This window comes from Teleopsis dalmanni, chromosome 1 (assembly GCF_002237135.1).
Source record: "Teleopsis dalmanni isolate 2A chromosome 1, ASM223713v2, whole genome shotgun sequence".
In the NCBI taxonomy this organism is placed as follows: Eukaryota; Metazoa; Arthropoda; class Insecta; order Diptera; family Diopsidae; genus Teleopsis; species Teleopsis dalmanni.
In genome coordinates, this window is record NC_051846.1 from 15522850 (window position 1) to 15545113 (window position 22264).

The window sequence follows — 22264 nt, forward strand, 5'->3', positions numbered from 1 at the left end:
ACTAAAAAAATAAATAAAATTAAAACAAATTTAAAAGGAAATTAACTTTAGAAATTTTGTTTTTTGGGGTCTTGAACGCGGTTTCTTAATGCATTTTGAACTGATGCCATTATATGAAATTATTTTAGTAAATGCATTTTAAGTATTTTTCTATAAAACAATAATTTTTCTATTAACCCAAAAAGTATTTGCGAATATTAAACAATTTGTGAAGACAACATTATTAATAAAGTTATTTTTAAACTGAACGATTTAAGATATATATATATATATATATATATATATATAAATATATATATATATATATATATATTAGGAAAATATATTATTAGCGAATTAATTAATTAGACATTGCATATGAATGTCTTAAGAAGTTTAATATAAAAAACCCCTTAAACAATTATAATGTATTTATAATAATGGTATAATATAATAGTATAGTATACTTAATGCTTTTCACTCTAATTTCAACCTAGTTTTAATTTACATAGTTCTAGATCTTGATTACTCATCGACAATATTCAGCAAATTTATTCTGATATATGACTTCGTTTATGATATGGCTCAAGCAAATAAGAGGCACAATAGCACTACGTAAATATTTAAATCTTGGAAGAGAAGAAGAGGAAACCAACCGTTTCCAACAGTTGCAGTGATATGTGTATGCAGAGATATGAATGTAAGTAAATATTAAGTACACTAGGAAGTTTTAATTTTGTACTCTTTTAAAAAAGTTATATGTGGACTAGTGCCAAATTTTACATTTAATTATTTAAGTATTTTTTAATTCATTTCAGTTTTATACAAATTTTAATAACTTTGTTTAAACTTAAAATCCGTTTCATTACCATTTCTAGTTTTGTAGTAAATAATGTTGAAAAAATTATGTTTATTCTCAGTTATAACACTTATTTCTGAATGAGAATGATGCGGGAACTAATTATAAGTTCAAAAAAGATAAAGATATAGTATATGTATTTAGCTCAAAAAATAATATATGGTACATGCTAGGTATTTAAAACTAGAATGGGATCGAGTTCCTAGTCATGTCTATTTAACATTATAAAATTAATATGTAATACCATAAATAATAAACTTCAGTACCTACGGAAAAATTGGTCTAAATTCAATTTCATAGTTCACCCTCGATAGTCTTTATCATAAAACTAGTACATTTCACATATTTAATAATGATAGTACAAATAAATATATTTACGTATAATGTCAACAAATAAAAGTGAAAATAACTGTTATATTAATATGTAATATGTATGTAACTCTATTTTGACAAGGAAACTATACATTTTTTCAAACAGTTAAATTTGGTCGACACATACTATGTATATTATAGATTTTGGGGTTTTGAGTTCTAAGTAGTATAAACGGGCACAGATGAGAACATCACAAACGACCACTTTTACATTTTGGGAATCGGCTTACCTTTATTAATTCATGTTTGACGCTATCAGTGGTTATGTATAGAGTGTTGTGTTGTGTTGTATGGTGCAGTGAGTAACTGACTGTTTGATGAATGTGTGGGGAGAACTGTGTGAAACTTTCAGTACCGATATATTTTTTTTCTTTTTCGACCCTTTCGTAGCAGTGTTAGTAACAATTTCATTAGAAAGCGAAATAAATTAAATTTTCTGAAATATCATAGTGTTTTGTATTAATTATCATTAGGAAAGAAAATAAAGTTAATCTATGTGATGACCTTTGTAGGAAGTAAACATACTTACTTTGTTGTTTTTAATTTACGTGCTGCGGTTGCTTCCATGATTTCGCTTGGCAGTTCAATATCTTCACGATGTGGTTCGGCTTCGTCTTCTACATGAGAGAATGTTACCTTCTTATCAGATGGTGCTGGAGATGCTTCCTTCTTAATAGATGATTTAATTTCGATTTGATCATTTTTTTCAACAATATCGACAGGATCGGGTTCGTTGAGTTGTCCATCAACACTACCCACATCGCTTTCTTCAGCGACAGGAGAAAGTTGAGATTTTGCTCTCTCTTTATCTTCTTCAGAGGACGTTGAGTCTATAGATGAGATTGGTGCAAGCAAACTTAAACTTGGTTTTTCTTCCGTACTAACATTGAAATTTTCTTCCTCACTACTACCCATACGATCCAATGGTAATGGTTTATTTGCATTGGCGATGTCTTCTAGTGCTGAATTGTCTTGGTTCACTAATGATTTTTTTAAAGCTTCCACAGAAGCCAATTCGAGTATGTCATTAAGTTGAGATTCAATAGTTTCAGGCTGATCAATTTCTTCGTAAACATGTTCTCTTCGTAATCGTGGTGCTTTTCTTGGTCTAGTTGCTTCTGCATCTGTTTCCGTTTCAACTTTCGTTTCACTTGCGTCTGTAATATCAATCATAACAACTTCTGACTTTTTACTTTCAGGCTTATCAGATGTCGTTTCAATTTCTATGATTTCATCTGGTTGTACTATTGTAGTGTTATTTTCTGCATGCTGTGCTACATCATTACCACTGTCTACATCTCTATTATCAGGTCTATGCTTACGACTTGGTGATTCATCTAATTCAACAATTTCAAGTACATCATCGGAATCCTGCTTCTCAATGAAATGTGGTATTTCTCCACGATCAGACTTGGGTGACTTTTTGAGCTTTAGTATTTTCGTTTCTTCACCCAAAACTATTTTTTCATCCTTTCTGAGAGTAATGCGCTTTATATTAAGCCGTTTCTTTTGACGATCTGCCATACTCTTTAACTTTTTCATGATTGGATAACAGCGCTTTTCCTTGTGCTGTGGTGTATTTTCGTTGCTAGTTAATGGTTCTGCTTCAATGTGCTCCTCACTTTGTCGTCGACTTGTGTTTGTTGAAGTTCCAGGCAGTGATTGTGCGTCTTCACTTGAACGTCCACTTTTTCGCCGCTTGAGTATACCACGTATTTTATTTAAACGATTCGATTTTCTGGGTTTACCAACAGCAAGTACTGAGTCTGACACACATGAAATGCTTTCACTGTGTATGCTGTGGTTTTCTTCGTCGTCTTCAGTTAATGTTTGGTGCTTTTGATCGTCTTCTTCGTCTTCAGATAGATCTTGTATATAACGCTCGGCCTCTTTAACTAGTACTTGCTCGTCAATGCGAACTTTTTTCAAAGATTTTGGTGATTCTGAAGTAAAACGCAATTCCTGAGATTTCCTAAGTAATAGTACTATCTCCGGTTCCTCATCTGGACCGAGCGGCCGTTTATATAAATGTGTCCAAGGATAACCACCCTTTAAAATATAATATAAATTTAATAAATATATCAATACTTAAATTTATATGTAGATAAAGATTTTAGAATACATTTTCTTACTCTTTACTTACTCTTTCTTTCGCACGACGCAAATCCTCCCACTTATAAGTTTGTAATGGCACTGGTGGTTTCTCCGTGCTGCTTTGGATTAAGTATTTCTTTAACGATTGATAATATTCACGTTTACAATCTTCAGCAAGTTTTTCAGCATCCGTTTTGGTGTCAATTTGTGGTAATGATTCAATAAACAGTTTACGCGCTTCTACTTCTGATTCGTTTTTAGGCGTAGGTACATCTATAATCTTCAATGCTTTTTGTGTTTCGATAATATTAATATTTAAGTTTTCATTATTAATATCACCGTTTAATAGAATATCTTCATGTCTGGTATTTTTCTTAAGTATTCCAGTTATTTCTGATATATGTTCATCTACTTTTTGAGATAAGGTGTCATTGGGGTCGTCCGCGCTATTTTCCAACTTCAGTTTGTGCTTATTTTTATAATCTGCTTCTTTCACTTCATTCAAAGGACTTCCAGTCTTATTTTCGGCTAGTTGTTGACTAATAGCGTTAAGTGCTTCACGCTCGATTTCGCTAATTAACAGTTCTGCAGTACGTTTTATTTCATCATTTGCTTCTTCTGTCAATTCAAATGCTACTGTAGTTCTCTTAATTAAGGAATCTGATTTGTCTTCAATCTCAATGCTTAGTTCAACTGGATCAACATTCCCATTAACCAAAACCTTTTCAATATTTTCTGCATTCTCAACTACACTATCTGCTTTGGGGATTCTTGTATCGACAGTTTCGATAGCCTCATCTACATCTACATTCTCAACTACACTATCTTCTTCGTTGGTTCTTGTTTCGGCTATTTCGACTACTTTATCTACTAATTCAGCAGCAGCGCTTTCCACTTTCTGTTGTGCAATCGATTCAGCCGCATCGATTATTCCATTCAACAAATCTTCAGAAGTACTTCTTACTTCGCTAACTATTTTGTTTAAATCTTCAGAAGCGTTTTTAAGTTCTTCAGCATTAGAATTTTCTTCGTTACTTTGTTTAGTATTTTCCACTAGGATGACCTTTTCTTCTATAATATTAGGCACTTTTATACTTTCTTTAGCGATATCTAAAATTTCGTCTATTAAATCGTTCGCAGTACTGTTAATTTGATCAGTTATAATATTATTGTCTTCCGATTCAATACCTATATCTGCTTCAATACCAATATCTTCGATAATTTGTGCTTGTACGGCTTGAATGCGCGTTTTAATAGGTTTTTTAATTTTGACACCGGCTGGCTCGACTTCGATTACTGTACATAAATTATGATCTGTTTCAACTTTGGATGAACCTAACGTTAATTCATCTTGTATAGGTTGTAGTTCTTTTATACCAACGCTTTCATCCTTTGCTTGATAATCATCATAGGTCTCAATCAAATGAGATTCAATATCAAGCACGTGTTCCCGACTAAACTGACGATCGTACAAGGGTGCGCTCTCAGCAACTGAAGCGCTTGGCAATGGACTCGATGGCGGCGAATTTATAGTATCACAACTTGTTTCCGATTTGGTATCACTATTATTGACTAGATTATCACTTGGTATTTGTTTCTTTTTTCTTTGCAATTTTACTTTTGCTTTGCGCTTTGGTAATTCTGCCGTTTGTGCATTTGTCGCTACTTCATCCGATCGTTGATCTTCTATTTGCGGGGACTCTGTATGTGCTTCTGTTGCAGATTTTTTTGTCGCTACTGAAGCTGAATCAATTGTTTCCTTCACTTCATTAACTTTATTGAGTAGAAGAATTGTCGGCTGATTGCTCTCATTCGTATCAGCGCCGGGTAATGACACTGAAAATATCGAAAGGGCATAAGATAGTTTATTTTTATTTAAAAATTTTTCTAAATAGTAACTTAAAATAGATTTCAGTGAAAACAGTGCATAAACGTAGATACAGACATAAAAATGTATTTTCTTATTTAAGTACAATTACGTAGAGAACGTTTACGTATACAACAAATACTAGAATAAAATATTACATAATCAACAGTTGTCGTATTAGCTACAAGTGATTTTTTGGATGCGTACTAAGAAGTCTACATAAATTCTGAAATCTAATAAAATATTTGTTATTAAAAAAATTATACCAACAATATTTCGTAATATCTAATCAAGAACGATATGTCTATAAATTTGGATTAACTTATGTTTTTAGAACTTTTTAAAATGAATGGGCATGTGGCGCATTCCCAATTCATACAAAGGCGTAGAGAAATTATTTATTTTACCGAAAGTTAGAGCGATCTCTAAATTATTTGTTTACATTTATTTTTTTTTGTGTATTACATTTTATATTTTTACAGTTTTTTTTTTTTGTACAGATTTGTTCGAGAATTAGGAAACTACTTTATCTACAACGATAACTGCTTACAAGCGCGACTTACAACTCCCGTCTGAATTTTAGGTTTTACACAGGAGGCAAATTGTATGGGTTTTATTAAGAATCAGAGAATAACCGGCTATAAAAGGAACTGATCAATTGCAGCAATTGCAGACGATCAATTGCAGCTTACGGAAAATGTTTGCGTTTAACCTTTCACAAAGGAAGCTCCTTCCTTCTTACAATAAAAACTGGCTACAACTTTTTCGAAGATCAAGTGCAGTTCACAAGCCTTGTCTAAATTAGATCTTTCGCAGAAAAAGGCCCAACAAGCAGATTTCCTAAAGAACGAAGCACCGACTTGGATTACAACTGTCTTTGACGTTATCGACAACCAAATTCAACTTACAACATCCACTTGATTTCGAGTGACTTCGACTGCAAAAGCGGGTAATTACTTTTTTCATTCGCATAAGTTAATTCCATTTGATTGATATAACAATCGTCTTTAAGCTATAATTTTTTCTCAGTATTAATTATAAGTAATAACAAACTAGAAAATATGTTTTTATTGGGTCCCGCACTCTACGCCCATGTGTCGGCACACGATTAACAAAAATTTGACATCTGGCCAAGAAAAGCTCTTTTAAACTTTGGTCCACAGTTACGAAATATCAATGCACGATCATTAAAGTAATTTTATGCGAAAAGCAGGCCAAAATACAATTTGCATACTGAAATATGCGACCAAATCTGAAATTTGGTCTGGTTTTAGTTATGCCAAGTGCAGGCAAGTCTAGCTGAGGTTCAAGTTTTAGTGCTCACTCACTCACTACTCACTCGTAGCCTACTTCATTTAACCTTGGATCGGAATCTGTGCAACTTTTTAATCGCTCAGATTATTACAATTCATTTTTCTTGTGCAATATTTTATAATATTGGAAAACTTTTATAAAAAGTCATTTATATTTTATTTTAATTAATTTAATTTACCCAAAGTTTTTCGTCTGCTTTAATATGGTTTTGCCAGTTTTATTTTACGTCCTGCGTAATGTTTTCTTTTTATTCTTTTTATTTTACTTTATTTCTAATAAAAGAAATATTATCAAATGCTTAGATATATGCAATATTTCTCAAAAATATTTCAATATACTTTTACGTATATTTTTTATCAGATGTAAACTTGCACACACACGGTATCTATTCGTACTACTCGTCCACAGTCCATTCGGCGTACAAATTTTGATCGTACTGCGGTCGAAGTTAATTTTTTGCAGGCAACTACCGAAGGCGAGCAGGCGAGTCTCTCGGTTTAGCTTTTTTCGGTTCTTAAACTTAAAACAAAAAATTGTTTTTATGTATATTTATATTTTTTTTATATTTTTGGTTAATGCTATTATTGTTTGAAATTGTTGTATGTATCTTTAGTTGTATCTTTAGTTGGCTTTTTGTGTATTTAGGTTTTTCTATTTGTTGCAATAAATCTACGAAATTTGTTTAGACGCCGAAGAATTTGTGGGCCTCGCGCGTTGACTCACGGACGTTCGAACGGCAGGAGTGGAACTGTTTTAGCCGATTTTGTATACTCAAGATTATGAAAAAGTTAATATAAATTTTGTATGTAGACATAGTTTGTTTGTGTTTAATAATGAAACAAAATAAACATTAAATAAGAAATATCGAAATTTGCTCTAATTTTTCGATCCGAATTTTCATTGTAAATGTACACCTCTTGAAAATCTGTACGTGAAGACATTAAAAAAAACTAATTAAAAATTGATTTAAAAAAAAAATAATTATGAATGCTTCTGCAATTCATTTTAAGTTTTAAAAAAGAAAAAATGTTTTTCATTCATTAAATTCGATTTTATAATACTTTTATGAATTATAATTCCATCCAAACGATTATTATCTCTATAGTTCTATTACTTTCAATTAATTTCTCTTGTTTTTTACAAATTTATTTATCTTATTACATATCTCAACGTAGTAGTATAAAGGTTTATATATAGTTAATATACATGAATCACTTTATCATCAGTGTTGGCTATTGGCTATTACAAGCTGTTACAGGTTAGAGTCTAATAAGCACAGCCAATAACCTTGATTTTATTATTTCGGATACTCATGATTTGTTAGTCCGCTTCTACAACGACCAGTCATCGATTCCATAGCTTTTATTTAGACCTATAGCAATCTTGTTCTCTTTTAAGGGTTTAATGAGAGCGATGTCATGTGACTATCAAAAAACCAATAAGTTTATAAACTTATTAGATTGATGATTAATGGATTTTTTTTTTTTTGTTTTTTTATTAACGATTCTTCAAATAAGACAAAAATCGTTTTAATATTGCACCTAGTACAAATAACAAAAAAAAAGGTACTAATAAGTAATTTGATTTGAATATTTAAGGTAAAAACAAAAATGAAGCTATTTTGCTACTCGCTGTCCTTTAAGTCTGCCACTGTTTTCCTTTTTAACCGTCTAGGTATTGCAACCACCTGGAGAAGACTGGATGCTGTAACGTTGACATGTGTTTTCAATCGCTGTTTGTGATGATTAATGGATTGATCAACTATGCTCGTGGTGCTTCTATTACGCCCAGTCATCGATTCTATGGCTTTTATTTAAACCTATAGCAATCTTGTTCACCTTTAAGGATTTAATGAGAGCGATGTTATTTGACTATTAAAAACCAATAAGTTTACAAACTTATTAGATTGATGATTATTAGGTTGATGAACTATGATCACGGTGCTTCGCTCCGTTCGGAGACGATACCCTGTTTATTTATATCTTATTAGATCGATGCTCTTTTATATGACTAAAAAAGTCAAGTATTCTTAAAGGAATGCTGTTCATGTGCTAGATGCTTCGCACTTTTAATTTTAGGACTACTTATATTTGTAGAAATGTGTAATGGGTAGATTAACGTACCGAAGTCATCTGTCTACAATGATAAACTGTCGGTAACCATATTAGTTAAAGTGTCAGTGTTCGCAGGACTTTGCCAAAGATGCTTGAAACGTAAAGTGTAACATAAATAATAATAGCCAACTACTTTCGTATTAAGATAACTATAATATTTATTTGAAAATCACTTCTCTCCTTTCTCGCTTAAAATCTACTTTTAGATTCCTATTACTCAAATCTCATAATTTAAAGTTTATTTTTTTTACATACATTTCATTTCATAATTAAAATGTGACAATTCGGAATATTTTGATTCAAAATCAAATCACTATTAATATTTAAAATGTTTAATAGAAAAGAAGTCAGTGAAACTACTGAATAAAATATATTAAGTTATTTCTTAGGTCTGAAAATATATTTTGCCTATTTCCCAGAACTCAAGGACACTGTTAATTGTAGTCATCTGTGTTCGTTTCAGGATAGTTTTATAAATTTTTTTTTTATTTAGTAGAATGTATAATGATTATATCAAGTTCCCATACATCATTCTTATTAATGAAAGACGAATTAGTTTTCGGGACTCATTTCCTGAAAATCACAGGGCAGAAACAGATAAAATACTTTGAAGTCTCACGTTGAATTTCAAAAAATCTGTGTTATATCTTAAAGTATTGTATTGGGCAGATATCGTAAGCCAACGTTATAATGGAAATGTGTTCGAATAATTTTTATTAAACAATGAAGATATTTTACTACCACCTACTACTACCCATAAGAGCAGAAATATAACAAATATACTTTTTTACTTTAATTACTGTTTCAATCAATTATTTATAAAAAATATTATTTATGCTTGCTGTTTCATAAAGAGTTCATCTTCAACGAAAGAAAACTGTTTAAAAGATTCATTAAGAAATTAGTTAAAATAGTTTAAAATTTTAGAAAACTTTGGTTTTTAAATTGATATTGCAAGATATTCTCTAAAAAAATAAATCTATCAAAATACAAATGATATCATTTAAAGTATTTAATTTATTTATATTCTTCATAATTTAAATTATATATAATTGATGCGCTGAAATGGAAACCTTGGCATTGACTAACAACTACGCAGGCATTAAATAGAATTAAAGAAAACCATATATGTTGTTCAATAATCCATGAAAATAATTACTATGTTGATTATTTATAAAGAAAGTAGTTCATATATTTAGGTACATAATATATATTTATATGATGTTTATAGGAGTACATTCAGTAATAATTTCAATATGGTTAACGTGATGTTATTCATTATGAAATATTACTTCCGTACTCTTTCTAGAGGTGGCCACCGGTCTATATGCGTCTATATGGGTACGTCATGCTAGTATCATACTCGTAATAAAGTGATGAATTATTGAAAAACTGAATAAGTCTTTTATATAGTATTTTATTATATAATCAATTTTTTCAATTTTTCTCCAATAAAATACATACATATAACACAAGTATTTGCTATTCACAATGTGTGATGCTACTCGTATATTTCTTTTCATAATAATGATAAAATTATTTTAAAATATAATTTTTTTAGTTTTACAATACAGCGTTTTGTATCTATACACATAACTTTCTACTTGACTAATTCATTACTTATTTGAGCTAAGCTATTTACGTATACTTTATTTATTAGCTTTAATATTTTTTTATTTAGTTTCGCAATAAGTAACATTCTACAAATAAATTTGTGTGAATTTATGTATATTTACCTAGGTAATTTAATGATTCAAAAAATTCATCATCTGATTCAAAATTTATATAGCGTAAAGTTTTTTTAGTAAATTTGAATATTTATAAAATTTACCTTACAAAAAATCTATAAAATCTTTTTATTTTTTATTATTTTAGTATAAGTTAAGTAGTTACGAGTTTCGTACTAATAGAAGGGTTTGAGATCTTATAACGAAATATATCAAAAATCTTCTTAATAAATTTTCATTAATATAGAATTGGTTTGATCTAATAAGATTAGGTAATATGTGATATAGAATCAAATATTTATATAAAAGTATTTCTTATCATAAAAAATATGTAAGACTTTATTAAGTTACTATTAGCTAAAAAATATCTTATATGTTATCTGCGGAGTTCTAACAAGATGATAATGAGCTTATATATTATCACAAACAATAAATTTATCCTAAGTATGGAGGTTCACACTTATCTACCTACAAACATTGTTTTATTATTAAGCTATCACATTAATGTAATGTAATGTAATTTCTCTATAATGTAAGCATCAAAGACGATATGCTTGATAAAGTCACTAGAATTATATAAAATTACACATATGATCAAGTATGGAACGTAAGAGTTTTTTAAAGAAATTACAGTACTAATTGGTACTGCTAAATTTTTGAATAGGACATAATACCCATAGCATTAAAATATTAAGCGTCTATCATAGTTTTAAAAAGGAAAATATACCAACAAATTACTAAAAAATGGATATGGACTGTATTGCATAGAAACTGCTAACTAGAATGAAAAACCAATGAACTATAAGAATTTCTATAAAACCGATGAACTATTGAAATAATTTTCACGTTCTGTCAACTTGGGGAAATCCAAGGTGTATTCTAAGTCTGTGTATCTTACCACTATAGACTTATTTATTGTCAAAATCTACTGACTATAGAAGCGGCACTACATTATACATTCGTTAATTATTCATCATAGATAACGAATTTCTGCTCACAATTTCAGTTAAAGTTTCATCATTCGTATAATAGATGAACTAAGCAGCTTGTCATAAAAACAAGGAAACTACTTGGACTAATAATTGTTAAGTACTTTCTCGATGTACATAGCAATTATTAAAGTGGAATAACTGAACTATCGTGGCAACCGCTTAGGTATTCATTCGAATGCTGAACATTGAACGCAAATATTAATTTTAAAGACATTTATTTTTTTTTTCCTTTGTATTAATTTTTTATCAAAAAGAATAAGCAGTGAAGTAATCTGTAATTACATATATAAAATTTATATATTTATATTATGGCACAACATATATTTAAGAATATATAGTTAATATAATGACACAAATGCCTCACTTTACTTCACTTTATTGTATATTCATTTGATTTAATCAGTAAAGTCAAATTCATTATATAATGCATTATATAATTCAATTCCAAATGCAAGTAATCTTAGTACAGGCGTGAGTTCCCTTGAATTTCAAGAACAAAATTCTTTAGTTTGAGTATTTTTAAAAACAACAGTTTTAAAGAAAACAATTATTCTAATTATTTTCTGATTATTCCATGTTTACAATGATTAATTGACTTTTAATGATATAATTATCACGTATATATTTGTTATTATTATCCAGACTAGATATGATCGCGGGCCAATATAAATCACTGAGCAGATTGGAGGGACACAGAAACACAGAAACAATGTTCATAGTTGTGTGGATAATATTAAAAATACGTTTATAATGTTAAATTTAGTTTTACTAATTTATCAATTTAAATTCATTTATTTAGTATACCATAAAATAGAAGACCAATAAATGGATCCAACGAATAGACGGAATAGACGGGCTATATCATTCCAAAAAATTCTTGAATTTTGATGCCAAAACAGCAAACACCGCTCTCAATCTAAAGAAGAAGAGTCTAAAGTCACTCTCTGGTGCACTAACGGGCCACGCCACATGTAATAAACACCTACACAAAATAGGAATATCCGACATTAACATTTGCAGATTCTGTTCTAATGAGGAAGAGTCTACGGAACATCTGATCACCAATTGTGATGCACTACGTTACAGGAGAAACATATCAACTTAAGTGCATACCAACTTCGAAAACATAGGGCCTTAGCCTAACCCAAAATCCGCCAATACTAATTCAAGCACCAATACCATAAAAATAAAATAATGTAATTTTACACCAAAAGAAAATTTGCGTAGTTGTAGTAGAAAACATATCGCGGGCAGTGCATTGAACAGCCCTGCTTTAGACTACGCCTAAGGATAATTTCAACGAATTTGTTGTTTTTTTTAACAACTGTAAGCTAAGTACCAGACTCTTCTTTACTATATCTTGAAATCCTTTAACATATTTTAATGCATGGATTGAGATATTTTTACAACTGACAATATTTTCCATTATGCATTAAAAAAACTTAGGTGTGTGCTAAGTTGTAAATTTAAAAGCAGAAATATAAAATTGCTAAAGTGACAAAGTAATGCTTATATTTTTAAAAGATTAATAATTTTCTTATAAGAATTTTGTGTAGATGAGATTGAAGCTTTTAAGTTCCTCTGAATAAGATGATCATATAGATATTTTTACGTTTATTACTTAATCTGGTGATTCTTGCCTTATGACATCGCACAGTTTTTGTTTGACTTTAGGTTACTCAATTGTATCTTTTAATGCCAAATAAAATTGTGTAACATTTTTCAGATTTTTTTTTTTTACTTTCATATATGAATTTTATTTATTGCATGTAATTTTATTATTAAAACATTTTAAGCACGTGAGCTAAATTATGCACTCCTCATAAAATTATAAAATATATTTTATCTATTATAATATATAGTATCTATGTTTATTGCATATATATATTGTGGTATAAATTGGAGCTCATTACTGACAATTAGCACTAATCGCAGTTGACGTTGAGGTTACGGACTCACCATAATTACCAGCCGCGCTTAAAAACAAATAAATCATTTTCACTTTAATTTAATTTAAATAAAATTAATTAATTAAACAAATTTAAGTAGTTGAAATAAAAATATTAATTTAAAATAAAAATCGAAATAAAAAAACTTAATGGAAAATAATTAAAAAATTGAATTTGTAGCTTTAGTTTCACATGTTAAGCGTTTAATCGCGTTTGAAAAACTACCACAAATCAATGAAAATACTGCCAGCGCCAAAAAAGCTAGCAAAAAGACAGACAAACACAGATACAGATACAACGCAAGTATAATTTGAAATACAATCAAATAAAAAACAATAACAAAAAAATTAATATTTTTTTCAGCATTTGAAATAAGAAACTAAAATTACCTCGTCACGAAAACCTTAGAAATAACATTTCTTTTTAGTCAAGCACTACGCTTTCGTAGGCTGGAAAATTAGTTCTACATATCAAATCAGAATGATGAATATTTAGATTAATTTATTTATTATTATAAATATTTTACATATTTTTTAATTTGGACTCTTTTTAAGTTTTATTCTTACTATATGTCACATGTACTGCTATAGTCATTATGAGTGTATAGAATATATGAGATATAAGTTAAGATACCACTTTAATCATGACTTTCTATATAATCGTTAACATAATACTTTACATTGATGTTTTAGGGGATGTAGAACATACAGGTTGTTTAATTTAGATTTGTAATTAGAGTTCCATTGCAATAGAAACTGACTTTTATCAAATATAACCATGCTTTTTAGAACTTGTCTATTTTAAACCTAAATCTGCTCCATAGACAATAAGAGTTGAAATAATATAGTAGGCCAAAATAATCTTAAAATGTTAATATGTTTTATAAAACATAATAGATTCTAATACAACCATTCTTATTGAATCTCATATATTTAAAATTTAAAAGTTCCTTATATTCTCTCTAGCCAGGTTCATTATATAAATAAATTTGTTAAATAAAATGTGTATTAATGAATTAAATTTATTAGATGGTATATTACAAATATTATTAATAATTTAACAGATATTTAAAAGAAAACTGCAATTATAAAATTAAAGAAGTGTTAAGAGCTTATATCTTCGGTAAAAAAGTAACTACGTTTTTTAACATATTCCCCAGAACTATTAAATAAATGGCACGTATATTCTTTGTAACTTATATATAATATATATACTATGAATGTAGTTAAATATTAAGCATAAGAACAATTTTTAATAACAGGTAACTATTTAGTTATTGGAATCTACTTTTAGAATAAACTCTGCATAGCATAATGAACCGGATATATAGATTCTGAGAAAATTTTATACTTATAAAGAAATAGACTCAGTTATACAAATTAGAATTTTTCATATATCGAGTCCCCATTATATCTCTATAACTTGAATAGATTCGTTATAACTACACACTTAATATTGTATTCTAGTATATATATGAATACATTCTGGCCATTCGTTAAGCGCATTTCATGCTTCAAACTGGCCGAAACAAATTTTTTATTTGTTTTGATTCATGCATTTACCCAATTACGAGTACTTGCAATGTATATGCCAGATCTATTAGAGTGTGTCCACAGATACGAGTACATTTGTCCGATTAAAAGTTCGGTTGGTTGGCTATTTGGCTACTTGGTTTGGTCACAGACGTAATGTCATGAGTGAGTGCTTCGCTTTTTGCTTAGCCACGTTCATCAATTAAGGTGAGCTATGTACTTCAAAAATATTTATAAAAATAAAAATACTACATATCTAAATATAGATTATATGTAAATTTTAATTACATTTCTATTATTATGTATTAATAATGATATGCATGATTTCTTAACAGATTTTTATTTTTACGAAAGTATAATAATAAAATTAAATAAGAATTTAATTTCGTTATAAAATAATTATAATATTAATAAAAATATTATGTGTAATTAAAGCTTTCAATTTATTGATTCTTTGAATATTTTATATTTTTTCGCATATATTTTTTAAAAAACGTAATTATTTCGTTCACTTGTTTTGATAAGATTCTATTGAGTACAAAATAGACAAAAAATACAGTGGAACGTATCAATTAACATTTCTATAAAAAAAAAACAAATTGGCAAGGTGGTGAAATATGTTGTAATCAAACGAAATTGATTTGTCCTCTGCTTCATCGATTAAGATTGCTTTCGACTTAACCTATTATACAAAACAACTAAATCAGAAAAAGTATTAAATAAGTATTAATAATAATATGTTCTTAAAAGAAAATATTATACTTAAAGAGCAGAAAAAATATATATAGGTATGCTAATATTGTTAATCTTTAGGGAGATAACTGAACCGCGTTGGATTTGCGTCATCGGGGTGTCAGGGCATACTAATACTCCAAAAAACAATACAGCATGTGTGCTGACGACATTCATTTTAAGGCTACATTCATTTTTCAGGGAACAGAAGAACGCCGCTAAAGTAGCTAATAATTGGAATAGTTGATCTGGGAAATCAATGCAAAAATGAGCAAAATAAACAATCTGCAAGAACACTAAATTGATGCAAACCAGATGAAATAAGAGACACCTAAAATAATTATACACAAAAATGTATTTTCTTACTCTACCTATAATGATAGGAATAATCATAGGATACTGTCTAATCGTCGCGATTGTAAAATACTATAGATGACAGCACCAGACTTTTGTTGAAACTTCGTAACGAAGAAGAAGAGGAAAGCATAAACTATCTGCTAATGCATTACTCTATTGTAAGAATCTTATAAGAAAAACTCAATTTTTGACGTTTTTTCGTGAGCTTAGCTGTAAATTACCACATAAAATGGACTGAATGGTGAAAATTTGTGTATTATGGTTCGATAATATAACAATTTAAATAAATACATATATATGTATATACATGCAATTATTATTACCTATTTACTCTTAAAAAATTATTTTTATAATTTTTTATGAAAGTAATCCAAAAGAAAATTAAGTATGTTTTAGTTATTAAGCAACAGGCGTTTAATTTTTTTTTTTTTGTATTAACATTACTCAATTCTTAATTGAACTCAGTCATATAGTTATAAAATACCTTCAATATACCTTCAAGACGATAGTGAACGCCTAAATCCACGTTGTTACTAAGCTACAAAAATTTCATATTTTGTTGGCGGGTACAAACAAATCAACATTCCTTCAAATATCTATAATGAGTAAAATATTTCGTTCACCGAAACCGATGAACTGTTTTTCCTAGTTCTCATTTACATAAACTTTCCACTGATGGGTCTAAAAGATACAGGCAACCTTGAATTCTCTGAAATGCAAAGCGATATAGAGTCCATATTATCTACTTGTGTACTTCGATTTTCTACAAATGAATCTTTTGTCTCCATCCAGTCTTCACTGAACTAAATGAGGTGAGAACTATCGAATCAAAGGATATTATTGGGTTCACCATGCTCTTTATTTGTAATGCTTACTTTGAAAAACTTTCTTCAGGGATAGCAGAATAAGTCTTAAAGGTTGCAATATACCCTTGATCCATCCTATAATAATAATCAGCTCAATTTCTGCATTATGTTACCACAATTTCAGTAGAAATATAATTTTTTTAACTGAAAATACTTATATGAAGTTATGGTTCACAACTATAACAAACTAAAGTGAGGATAGAAATAGGATTGGTTCTTAGCCCCGACTATTATATTCGTAAAATCATTTTAAAAATTTGTGCAAATGCATTATTTTTGAGTCAACATACACTTCAACTTCAATACACTAAAATTATTCCTATATGTTAGCAAAAACATTTCATACTATGATTCGTATTAATTTTTTCAGTGTATATTTGGGAAAAAGCTCCTAATCAGTGTTGGTGTACAAGGTCAAAGCGAAAAGTTTATTTTTATTGTGCCACAAAGCCCTTTCACTTAAATTAACCGTTTAATGGCGCTGTTGGCATATTTGACGCTAACAGTTCTACAGCACAAGCGTGCGGAGTGGGTAACTGAAAGCACTGGCAGCACTGGTAGTTGATAAGCATAACATTATGATCGCAAGCGCAGTGATAGTTGCTTGCAGAGCCACAAAACAAATGACGGCTGTACATTTTTCTCACATTATGGCCAGTCGAGCTTTTCCACGGAAAGCTTTTAGAACATGCAAATTTAGTACACGTACGACAGCAGCTAAAATTAATTTCTGCGGTTTTTTAATTTAGTAATTAATTTGTTCTTCTTCTTTATGCTTTATTGTTTATTCACTGAAAAAACTTTTTTTACTACTCGTTGCTGCTGTGGTTGTAGTTGTAGTTGTAGCTGTTGTTGGCAGCCATAAGGCTATTTACGTTAACTAAAATGTTATGTCAACAATTCGCTTGATATGCAACAAAAGAGTGAATAATAGCGCTGAGAATATAAAGAATTGGAAAATGTTTTTTGAACTTTTATTTATAAATTGAAAGCTTTTAGCTTAAACGTTCTAATGAATGAAATTCATTGTGAGACTCTCATTGTGCCGCTCTCATTGTAGTTCATTAGCACATGAGAAATTTGTTGTTGCAAATCAATTGAACAATTTTTTCAAATATAGCGAATTGCGAAAGAATTGCCCAATGCAATTAGCGTAAGTGTAATAAAAACATTATGTTAGAGATGAGCCCATGTACAAAAATTATGTTATTTTTAATGTTAAAACTTATGACATAGCATTTTAATATAGACGAACATTGAACCCCAGCGTTTGACTTTGCAATTTCAGTTTAAAATTAAGGATAAATTATAGAATTTCACATATAATTAAAAAACGTTTTTTAAGTAACTAAATAACTCTTTCTGATCAAGTATTTGATTTCAAAATTTTTAGCACTTCACATTTTTAGCAACTCACATGTTTTACTTTGGGGTAAATCAGTAACTAATTTTAGTAAAATTCATAGTTACTAACTAAACCAATAAACTTTATAGCTTTGAGCACGAAACTAAAACTGAACTCAGACTCTAACGGCTGGTTCTTTCCGTTTATCGTACTCAATTTGATTTTTAACCATGCCGAACACCAACCAATCCACTAATTAAATGCTTTCAGTTTTATTCAATTTTTTTTTCTTTCTGTATTTCAGTGTACATTTTCTTTTTTTTTTTGCGCAAATATTAAGTCGATAAAATTAAAATTTTAATTACTAAATTGGCTTTATTGCTCTTGAGTGCACCGTTCCAAGAACTTTGTGGTCTGATTTGGCTTGGCTTTATAGCGAACGCTAAAGTAGTTATTTTGCATTAATATTTCATTATACAATGTATAGACTTTGAGCCATAATTGCATTCAATATAAACTTATTACAAATATTCGCTTAGCATATACACACCTTTTGACTCCAACTATTTTTAATGTTGAACTTATTGACCATAATTAATTTCAAATACTTGCTATAAATTAAATGTAATGGTTTGATTAAGAATTGGGTAGTCAGGCAGCAGCAACATGTCACGCATAGACCTCTAATTCGGAACGATTACAGTTAGAGATTTAGTTTAAAGAATTTAAGCCGTTAGCTACAAAGGAAGTCAAATTGAGACCATGAACTTTACTTTCATTCGATATGGCGTTGCATATTTCAATCGGAAGCTGTGACCCATAGACCAGCTGAGATGCTAGATAGGCTTCGCTCCTCATCAAGGAGGAGGTATAACTTCAATTGGTAGGGTGAAATTCAGTGCAATTGCGAGGAGATCGTTATAGGCATATCATATCGAAAATTCTTTCAAAAATATCGAGATTTTGAGCTTTCATTACAGGTAATCACATTAAATAACTTAAGACTTCTGTCCCAAGAGAGCGTCCCCGCGGGAAATAGTTTACAATAGGGGACTACGATCCATTAAGCACCACCAAATACTGTTACGAGTATAAATGGTTTTCGAAAGAATTTCAATTGCAGCACCCAACATGAGGTGTAGATCTGATACCACAGGGATCAGGGCACATAGCTTCGGCTATCCTGACTAATTGATTTTGGTTCCTTTAATGGTAGTGTCTTAGTGGTTGTGGTTAAAACTCAAAGTCACGCGAACAGTATGACTCTATTCATTACTTACAATCGATGTGGAGTTGCATTCTACAATATGGTACTGTGCTCTCCATAAAACAGCAGAGATGTTTTTGGTGATAGTATACTAGCGGATAGTGGTTATAGTGATACCAGTGGATAAGTTAGAATGTCAATGGGGGCATTTATCATTACATTATGCTGATATGTGAGTTAAAAATACCGTGATGTTTTGAGTCTTAATGGTATGTAATCACGTTAAAAACTATGTATTCTATCCCCTGTAAGCGATCATTATGAGATTCAGTCTTTCAGATTTAAATTAAAAACTTTTGACTACTTTTTTTCGCTAGGTTCTCTAAATTGTAGTATTGTTTACAGCTAAGCCGATGGTTTGATAAAAAAATTTTAAAATTACTTCTTTGATTAACCTAAGTTCATATGACTAATATCTAATAAAAAGATGTTTCTTTTTGTAAATAAGAGCAAAAAGTGTATGGAATAAGGAGTGTTTGCTATTTTCGAATGCATCAAAATATAAACCTTGCAAGTCTGGTTTTGAATACATAATAGGTTTATACTATATATTATACGCAAAGAAATCTGTTGAAGGGACTCGTCCTTTCGATGTGTCATAAAATAAGCTGTAGTAGTACGTGCTATAAAGGAATATGGGAATGTATAAGTCATTAGATTGCAATATATTTATATCTGTCCACAGAATTTAAACATGGAGATCTACGATAAGACAGAAAGCTCTTTTTTTTCATTTTAGAAATGCTATAACATATGTATATATACGCATTTACATAAATATACTAAAACATGTTCCATTAAAGTACAAACATAGATTAAACATTTATTCTATTTATACTATTTAGATAATAAATACAACAGCTTAAATATTAAAAATATTAAAAATAGCTCTAAACGCTTCTGATAATATCTCAAGTATAATATTAGTATTTTATATTGCCATATGGAACACTTCAGTATTTTCAGTATATAATGCTGAATATTTATAGGAGTATTTACAAATATTAACGTATCTCCATAACGCGCAATACAATTGAAAAAGATAAGATACTAAACTTATATACGAATTATTTGTATTTTTAACAATTTTTATACAATGTGACGTGCTTTTTAACACATTTGTGCTTTGAACAAATGCGAAATGTTCATCATATGATCCAAATTGGAGTACAAATTTCAATTAGATAATTTCAGGTTCTGTCCAAATTCTAATCCGATAAAAATTTATTATGAAAAATTATTCAAAATTGATTATAACTTTTTCAATCAGAAAGTTAATTAAGGTATATAAAAAAACAGAACAAATCAAACAAATCAAGTCTTATAAATAATTTAAATGAAATTTTATACGATATATACAGTAACGCAATCATCATCATCATCGACTAGCAAATTATTAACTTGACTTACTCAGCAATTGACAGTGTCGGGCGCCAAGAACAGATTTTTTTGAAAATCCTATGGCAACATACTCAGCATCCAACGTTGGGCAACAGATTGGTGACCTTGTTTGAATTTTCTTTTAAGTTGGCGGCATATGAAGGCAAATCGACGAAATGAAATATTTGTCATGTACGAGTATTTTGGGTTCGAGCAAACTGACAAAATACTCGTATTCTACGGATAGTACATACTTATATACACAAAATACTGTACACAGAAAATGTACAAGGAAAAACACCCACAAATGAGCAGTGAAAACATTTAGTAATCATCGCAGATATAAAATATGAATAAAATAATGTGTACATGCGTAAGCGTATTTAAAAACAGAACAACAAATATATTATTTAGTATGACATATATAATGAAATATATGTATAATTCTGGGTTTTGGTCCAAAAGTACATGGCATGTATGATATATTCTATAAGTGAATTTAATTTAATTATAACATGTTTATATGGAATAATGTAATAACAATTACTTTTATTAAACACCAAAATGAATTTCTGACTACAAGAGAGTCATATACATGTTGCATGTTATGGCAATGTTTCTGCAACAAGTTGCTGAAATATGTGTGTAATGCGCAAGAAATGTTTATATCTGTAATATGCAATATTACAGAACATGATCGGTATGACCTCGGATCGGTAAACTTATAAAATAATTATTCTAGTACCAAGCACTCTTCCCATTATTAACTCCAAACCATAACAAAAGAAGATCGACATATATATTTTACTAATATAATATATTATGAGCACAACAACAAATGACGCGTTATGATTTGTTTATTCACTTCAACATTAATACATATATCAAATGGTGTAGCGCATATGATATACATATATGGTAATTTTAAATAGAAATTGTTGTTGTGATTTACCCATAACTGGTGCAATGCAAACCAAGAATCTTGTCAATGCAGCGCCGGTCAAACGATTTCTTGTTAGTCCTGCAAATATTTGAATTAAGGATTATTATTTATTTCTAAAAAATCAACTGTTTATATAGGCCATTTTTTGATTATGACCTTCTACAAAATATAAAAAATTCAGCAATTTTAATTTAGTTAATTTTTATAAATTAAATTCTTTATATGACTATTCTTTAATCACTACTTTAGTTTAGAATTTATAATTGTCCATAAACTTTAAACTAATGTATGGTTTTCCTGTTTATTTATAGAATATTTGGCAAAGTTCAACAGGAGAATTTATAGTTTATAGAAGAATCAAATGGTATCGGATATAGGTTTACAATCTCAAAGAATCATCCGAACTATTGATATATCAAGAAAACACTTCCATCAGTGATACATAAATTGTGGTTTGAAAATCGACATCACTGTTGTCACTAGACTGGTGACAACTAGATACAAATACTAAAACGATTTTATGTTAATAACGGGGAAACAACTGCGAGAAACCTTGAGGACTCTTGTTAAGTTGA

At 29.4% G+C, this 22264-nt stretch overlaps 1 protein-coding gene across 3 annotated transcripts in view; it reads right to left on the reverse strand.

Annotated features, from left to right (window-relative positions):
* Window positions 1-22264, reverse strand: part of LOC119668150 — a 40153-nt gene that overhangs the window by 10628 nt on the left and 7261 nt on the right. Inside the window, exons 2-4 of one of the 3 annotated variants that reach the window (XM_038077565.1) lie at window positions 21699-21767; window positions 3354-5140; window positions 1740-3259 (exon numbers count right to left, since the gene is read on the reverse strand). In XM_038077565.1, the coding sequence (XP_037933493.1) occupies window positions 1740-3259; window positions 3354-5140; window positions 21699-21767 (3376 nt within the window). Of the gene's footprint in view, window positions 1-1739; window positions 3260-3353; window positions 5141-13277; window positions 13315-21698; window positions 21768-22264 lie in introns of those variants that run through there. The other 2 variants (XM_038077568.1, XM_038077566.1) reach the window with 2 other exon arrangements.